At 35.1% G+C, this 8,309-nt stretch overlaps 1 protein-coding gene across 1 annotated transcript; it reads left to right on the forward strand.

The window, feature by feature from the left end:
* Positions 1 to 347: 347 nt before the first annotated feature.
* LOC101735727 (protein lifeguard 4) lies at positions 348 to 6,225 on the forward strand. The gene is made up of 5 exons (XM_004922979.2): positions 348 to 541; positions 1,182 to 1,345; positions 2,726 to 2,831; positions 3,248 to 3,399; positions 4,671 to 6,225. The coding sequence occupies exons 1-5, from the start codon at positions 476 to 478 to the stop codon at positions 4,921 to 4,923; spliced, it is 741 nt and encodes a 246-aa protein (XP_004923036.1). The 5' UTR covers positions 348 to 475; the 3' UTR covers positions 4,924 to 6,225.
* Positions 6,226 to 8,309: the final 2,084 nt, after the last annotated feature.

Here is an 8,309-nt window from a genome sequence, read left to right on the forward strand (position 1 = left end):
ATTCTACCTAATATTATCATTTAATAGTATATCATCACTTCATCATCATAGAATATTTATTTCAAAATGCAAAGTCGAAGGTTAACATTTTATCGCCTAAGATTTGAAACTCAATGAAATGAAGAATCGAAAATTAAAAGACAAAATAACACTTATAAGAGTTCTATTCTAGGAGAGTGTATAAAAACTGAAAATATACGAAAAGTTGTTTTTAAATTACTATTGAAAATTATAACAATTCTAGGTATTTAATCCACTTAATTAAATTTAATTTAATTCAATTACACACCACTTTTTAATAGAATGGTTGGATGCTAGATTCTTTTGCGTGACAAAATTGATAAAACAAACAGTCACTGAATTATGGCTGTCACTGTCAATCAACGATTTTGTTATCGCAAAAAACACGTAAATTGGGAAAGTCCTACAATAGTATACGTGATAAATTGTTGAAAACCCAACGAAATTTGTGAAAATGGCTTCGATACCTTTAATGTACGCCCAAGAAGACTGTGAACTAGGAGGGAAGGAATCTGTTGAGGTAATATTCTATAATATGAACAAAATATGGTGACAATAAATACAATTTAATAGAATCATTTAATATTGCGACCTTCATCAGCAATGAAAACAACGTTGTAACAGTCTCTAATTTCTTATAAGAACAAAATAAACGTTTCAATTTGAGAGATTGAGAATGATATATTGTACAAGCATGTAACATTTTACAAGAAAACATGCAGGAAGCAAAATGCCTTCTGCTTTCTTCTACATATCACTAAATCTTATTTATTCTTCCCGTAGATAAGATAATAATAGTATTCAAATGACAATTACGATGTATTAAATCTATCCGTTTAAAACACTGTTTTTGCCTGTTTCTACACCAACAGCTGATACTTTTCATCCTAATTATGTTCGACATGTCAATAGTTTAAATTTTTGTTACTCTAACTGGGTAGTACAGTCCTACATTCGGTTCTCTCTTCGAAGTTACTAAGACGATGCACCAAGATTCAGATATAGACTATAGTCCCGTTTTGCAAATTCCCGCTTTAAATTAATGAATAGTATTGGTATTGTGTTACTGGTGTATACTTATACTTACTAGACAATTTACTTTTTTTCACATATTTGTAAGTAAAACTATTGCTTGTATGTAATTATTTAACAAATTCTAGGATGACTTTGCATACCGCAACAATGTAATGAATGCTGAAAGGGAGATCCGTCTCGCCTTCATACGGAAAGTCTACGGTCTCCTGACAGTGCAGCTCCTGGCTACGGTCTCCATTGCGGCTGTATTTATGTTTGTTGAGCCCGTACAAACATTTATACACACCAAGTATGTTTAATATCTTCCCTAAAATATATATTTTTAATTGCACCCAATCTTCCTTGTATTTAGCTTCACAGAATACTGTAAATGTTAATGATATTGCGTGTTAAATTTGTCTGGGACAACCAGTTCCAAAATTGAAATTCAACTAAATACAAAAGAAACATCGTACTTACACATTGCAGCGTTGCGAGCATCGCAAGATGACATTAAATTCACTAAAATACACTAAATACCTTAAAGGAAAGACTCTTCATATGCTCAGCTCGTGGATACCAAACCCATACTTGCACTAAAATTCTGAATGAAGAAACTTCTTGAGACTTCTTCGTATAATAATACTGAGAAGAATAAGGCAGCTTACATTCTAATGATATGGCTGTGGCTTGAAAACACTTATAGTAGAAAATAGAAAATAATAGAATGAAAAGAGAACTGCTCAAGAGGCCTTTGTTTATGCTGATGCCATTATACACAAGGGACACATGTGTAACTAATGTAATGTAAAACAACTAAATCTATGCAAGTCACATACATACTTTGTGCACTACAACTGTTTGATGTATTAAATTGATCTAACTTATTGAATAATTTCATTGAATAAAAATGCAAATTTGCAACTGATAACTTAGAGTGAAATTGACAGTGTAGTGCAATTTTACAAACAAACACACACACACACACACACATAATCCTGTCTTTAATATTTGTGGTGCATTAACTGCTTGATTTGGTGGATGCTATTCAATTCATAACCAAAGCTATGCACTGTATTAAAAAACAATGCATGAAAACAGTATTTGAAGAATTTGTAGATTATGACTTAACAAACATATAAGTATGTAGCTTCAGTCAAATGTTTAAGTAAATGTTAATCAGAAAATATGCTACAATAATCTTATGCTTCCTTTAGCTGAAGTGATTTGAAGCTACATTTAGTATAGATTTTAGTGGAGTTTATTATTATTAGACAATAAAACTCAACCAGTCTTAGTGATACTATTCATAAACTGTAAATATGCCAACATAATATCTTGCAAATGTTGTTGACAAAATTCAGGTTTTTTCAGTCATATTTTGATGTAGTAAAAAATTCCTCCTAATTTAATAACAATAAGTGAATTACCTGTAAGATTTGCAAAATATTCAAACATTGTCATTAAATTTGCCAAATGTGAATTACATGGATTGATAAAACTGCATCTTTCCAAGATTATTAGATCTGGTTATATTGCCTTTAAACTGAATATTTAATATGACCACAGGCGCTCATTAACTCTGGCAACGTCAGAAGTGAAAAAGCTCACTCCACATTAGATTGCAAATGGACTTCTGTGAAAATACTACTGAATAACTGGAATAACAATTTGTTGTGTAAAATTTCAGTAATTGGATGATGATCATTGCTTTTATCCTAAGCATGGGAACTCTGATTGCATTGATCGTGAAACGACGCGATTCACCCGCCAATCTGTATCTCCTGGCTGCATTTGTAAGTCTCATATTCATAATTGGTGTTATAGATTTTATATAAAAAATGTATGGTGTCGTGGGACATCGGATAGGAACAAGTTCCTTATTATAAAAATATTAATTTTAAGTTCTATTTGAGGTATAAAGAAAATAATTATTCGGGTATACATTTTTTATAATGATTTTTTTTAGATAAAAAAAAATTCTGTTTGTAGGTTATTACAAAGTTAAGTCGTACACTGTGTGCATTACTAATGAAAATCGTACGTTACGGACGTTTTTCCCGGTTAATGTACCCCTTCGCATCGTCCCATAAGGAACTTCCAATAATAATATAATCGCCCAGTAAATAGCCTATTTGATTTTATTATTATTTTGTATACAAACAAATATGTATTATAGAATTGTATTTCGCTATTTTTACGTTTTTTTCAGACTGTTATCCAAGCGTACACCATCGGCGTTGTCGTGTCATACTACAACACCATGGTGGTGTTGCAAGCTCTGGCTTTAACATTCGCCGTCGTATTTTCTCTCACACTGTACACGCTTAACTCCAAACGGGACTTCTCATTCATTGGATACATGTGAGTATCACATTATTTTGAATAGTTTTAGAATAATAACGGTTGTTCAATTAATATTAATACAATGTGGTCACAACACTTATCTTGCCCTTAAATCTGGAACTCATGATTGCTTCGGACAAAGAAATAATTATGACTTACTTAGAACATACCCTTCCTAGCAATGAACGCAGGATTTGTATAAATGATGCTTTTCGTCTTTCATTGCTTCGTGAAAATGGATAGGATGGTAGTGACTACCCTTGCATTATTTTAATAAGCCATATCAAAAGTAAAAAAACATTTATCCCACCATAATAAGTACGTACGCAAAACATTCATGCCACTATTTTTTGGATTTTTTTTATTGCTTAGATGGGTGGACGGCTTACAGCCCACCTGGTTTTCAGTGGTTACTGGAGCCCACAGACATCTATAACGTAACCACACCCACCCTTCCAACCGAAACGCATTACTGCTTCACGACTGAATTAGGAAGGGTGGTTGGTACCCGTGCGGACTCACAAGAGGTCCAACCACCAGTAATTACTAATTACTAGTTGTAGATTTTTTTATTGCCGTATAGGCAGACGAGCATACGGCCCGCCTGATGGTGAGGCCTACCGTAAAGATACCGTATAGATCAGGCCTGGGCAAATGGCGGCCCGCGGTAGAATTTTGTCTGGCCCGTGAAGCATTGTATATATATTATTATTATTGAAAAACACAAATATTAGTTTTTGTCCAACATAAATTGGTGCTTAAAATTTTTTAGATAAAATATTAAGCAATACTTATACATATACACATTATCAGGGCCGGTGGGAGCCAAATTTTTTAATTTTTTTTTTTATTGCTTAGGTGGTTGGACTAGTTCACAGCCCATCTGGTGTTAAGTGGATACTGGAGACCATAGACATCCACAACGTAAATGCGCCACCCACCTTGAGATATAAGTTCTAAGATCTCATGTATAGTTACAACGGCTGCCCCACCCTTCAAACCGAAACGCATTACTGCTTCACGGCAGAAATAGGCAGGGTGGTGGTACCCACACGCGCGGACTCACAAGAGGTCCTACCACCAGTGAAGACAACGGGTCTTTTCAGCGCCTCCTATTCGAAAATATTATTATGATAGTTGAATAATTACAGTATGTATAACGCTCGCACAATATAAAATTAGAAAAAAAACTGTTTGGCCCGAGGTCAAATTTTCATCAGCAATGTGGCCCGACTATCAAAATATTTGCCCACCCCTGGACTATAGACACTTTACAATTATTTTTCCAGGCTCGTAGCTGGTTTGACAGTTCTCATTTTGGGGGGTCTTCTTCAGCTGGTGGTGCAGAGCGCCGCCTTCGAAATGGCTCTGTCCATCGTCGGCGCGATATTCTTCAGCATGTTCCTCGTTTACGACACGCACCAGATGATGAGGGTCCTGTCTCCGGAGGAATACATCTTGGCAACCATCAATCTGTACTTGGACATTCTGAACCTATTCCTGTACATACTCAGAATTTTGAATGAGTTAAACAGGAATTAATGCATTTAGTAGTCCTTTTGGGAAAAAGGGGGGTAATTTATACACAATCTATCTAAACAGTTTTCATATACTGTATATTTCAATGTTATTGTATGCATAAATATAATAGTATATAATAAGATCCAGAAAAATATATATGTACATATATTTTACAATTTGTAATCCCCCTACACCCCAATTGATATCGATGTTTGTCGATTTAGAATGTATTAGAAGAATGCATTAGTAACAGTTTACTTAAAATTCATAGAGTAGCGACGCGCAAAATAGTGAAAGCTTTTATTGTTTATGTATATTCTAATGTTAATTAAATTTATTGAACTGAGCACCGCTGACTTTTTTCCTCCTTAGTCACTTGTAAAATTAAAAGTAAAATAAAAATTGTTTGTGATGGGTTTTTTTTCCACTATTTTTAAATAACTGATTTTTTATTTATTACTTTTTTTTTCATACACATTGTGTCCGTGAAACGATTCAGCACATTGATAAAATTATAATACAATGTTTTGACGTTGCAATGAATAAGTATAAGATATGGTATTATTATTTTTATTTTCACGTAGGCCGAAATGATATAAGAGAAAACTGTAGAGTCGAAAACAATATTAATAAATTTTAGTATATTATGTTAATCGCAAACCATGAAAAAGACTAAGTGAAATAAATTGCATTGGTGAATAATTAATATTGTAATCTATATACATATTATATAAAAATGAATTGCTGTTCGTTAGTCTCGGGTCTTGAATTATGTGTGGAAGTCCAGAAAAGGTTTAAAAGGTAGATAAATATGAAAATCCTCGGAATTAAATAAAAATAACAATTTTGTTTTTCCTTTTGTTTGTTTTAAGTTTATTTTATACAAAAGTTTAGGTCTTTTATTTATCGATTGAGGCACTACGAAGTCTGCCGGGTCAGCTAGTTAAATTATAATTGTTGCAGCTACTTAATCGATTATTGAAATCTATCTATATAACACCATGATATCACGAAACCAAACGAATAGCTCAGTATTTGCCTATTTTTTATTATAATATTATTTAGAAAAAAGTGTTTACCCTTTTTTTTTCAGAACATTGCATTGTATGTTGACTTTCGGATTATCGTTATTAGAACCAATAAATGTTGAGGTTCGAATTTGTATTTAAATTTTTACTTTGGCTGTGAATATAAATTCTTTTAAAATTGTTTGATATAAATGTTTTTTTCTTTATAGCATATGTTTTCGATATAATCACACGATGCTTTGACCGAAATGTTATTTGTATTACACATAAATTTAATAAATAGTTTGGGATGGTATTTCTTTATTTCTATACGATGGAGTTGTGAAGCACTTGTGGTATGCAAATGCCAATTTTCGTTAGCAATTCGAATTATTAATTTTATTTTATTTCTATTTTTCGTTTGAAAATATTCTTGAGAGCATTTTCCGGTGTCCGTCCAGTATGCTTAATGCGAGTTTCTTAACGTTCTCGATAACGTAAAAGTTAAGCCAATTTTGTATGCAAATTGGAACAGCGCCGCCACCCTTCAAACCGAAACGCATTACTGCTTCAAGGCAGAATTAGGCAGGGTGGTGGTACCTACCCGCGCGGACTCACAAGAGGTCCTACCACCTAGACAAACAAGTTTCGTCCTGGCAGAATAGCGGCGGTATACTACGAATTTGCTTATCAACATCGTATCCAGTAATTACAGATACGTTGAACGTTATACGGTGCCTATGTGTGAACAAAGCATAATATTTTGTCGTATCCGTTAAAACGGGTACCGTATACACGGAGAGTATGTGTGAACGTAGCCTTCTCCGGACGACCCATGGCAGGCAAATGTGCAGGCGGGTTGGAGATGCCGCGCGCCATCTATGCTCACGTAGTGGAGCGCGCGCTCCCTGCCGCACCCGATCCGTACGTTGTCGGTCTTTTCGCCAGCCTCAAAGGTGCCACATTTGCGGTTGCGTGGCGCGCGCGGTTTGGACGGTTGTGTGGTTCACGCAATCCACCAAACCATATGGACATCTCGCAAAGTCGCTGTCTGATATCACTTTATAAAGAATTCAATGTTTATGGGTGTTTTGGTGCGGGCTGTATGGGCCGGTTGCTGTTATAAAGAAAACTTGTGCTTTGTGCTGTAATACGGTTTATTTGTAAGTTTATATACTTGATATTTTATTAATATGATAAACACGTCCGCTTGCGGTGAAAAGTAAAAAAGGAAGAGATTGACATCAACAATGTTGCCAGTCATATAATATTATTTTCCATACTAAAATGTTGGAGTTGCCGACAATGGGATCCAAAATGTTAATTATACCAATAGAGGTGTAAGAGACGATGCTTGGCGTCAGATTTCTCTCGAAATGGAGAATAAACCGGTAGAAGCTAAATAAAAAAATTCTGTCTCTGGCGGGAGGCTACAGAAGGGAAAATTTCAGAGAGAAACCAGATTCTAAGTGATATTTGTATATTGTTTTTACCCAGAACCGTCTTTTTCTTTTTGTAATTGTTTGCGCAAACAATTAAGCAAAATAACGGTTACTGCTGCAGCTGTGTGACTCCATATCGTGCAAGAGTTGGACTGTGAAATCATGGATCGCCTTAGGATCGCTTGGAGCGTATTTTTAGGTTCGCAAGTTTCCAAAACTGGATCGGTCTAACACAATCCGTGATCCTGGATCGCGGATCACGCGATCGCCGATCCAAAACGGATCGTTCGGTGTAGCTCCGGCTATTCAAATTTGCGCTTAGAGCGTAACTAAAAATTGTCACAAAAAGAAAAAATAGTCTCTTCATTATAAATTTCAGATTTCAGTATAAATCTAGTAAAATGTTAGATAAGACCCACTGATTGCTTTTTTTTTAGGACTGATTATTTATAATTTATAAATAGCAAGCTACTAGATGGCGCCATTATTAGGAAAGTGTATAATCTATGGTTTCTTTTTTTTTAATTGCTTTGATGGGTGGACGATCTCACGGCCCACCTGATGGTAAGTGGTTACCGGAGCCCATAGACATCTATAATGTAAATGCCGCCACCCACCTTGAGACATGAGTTGTAAGATCTCACTTTTAACAGTACAACGGCTGCCCCACCCTTCAAACCGAAACGCATTACTGCTTCACGGCAGAAATAGGCAGGGCGGTGGTACCTACCCGTGCGAACTCACAAGACGTCCTACCACCAGTAAAAGTACCTAACACAAAAGTAACAGCACCTCCACCGAGCTTCAAGTAATCCAAAACAGCGTTGTATTGAGTTGCCGGCTTCCAAATGCAAATATGCATTCTAAATTTGCAGCACTCCTTACCTAACAAGTTCCTATGGAACACCAGTAGGGAGGAAAAATATTGTTTTTAATAAATAAAAATAACGACACTGTA

This window comes from Bombyx mori, chromosome 15 (genome assembly GCF_030269925.1).
Source record: "Bombyx mori chromosome 15, ASM3026992v2".
Taxonomy (NCBI): Eukaryota; Metazoa; Arthropoda; class Insecta; order Lepidoptera; family Bombycidae; genus Bombyx; species Bombyx mori.

Coding starts and splice junctions, on each gene's coding strand:
- LOC101735727 (XM_004922979.2), top strand. CDS start 476: ATGGCTTCGATACCTTTAATGTACGCCCAAGAAGACTGTGAACTAGGA. Junction 1,346..2,725: donor CAAACATTTATACACACCAA/GTATGTTTAATA, acceptor GTAAAATTTCAG/TAATTGGATGATGATCATTG. Junction 3,400..4,670: donor TTCTCATTCATTGGATACAT/GTGAGTATCACA, acceptor TTATTTTTCCAG/GCTCGTAGCTGGTTTGACAG.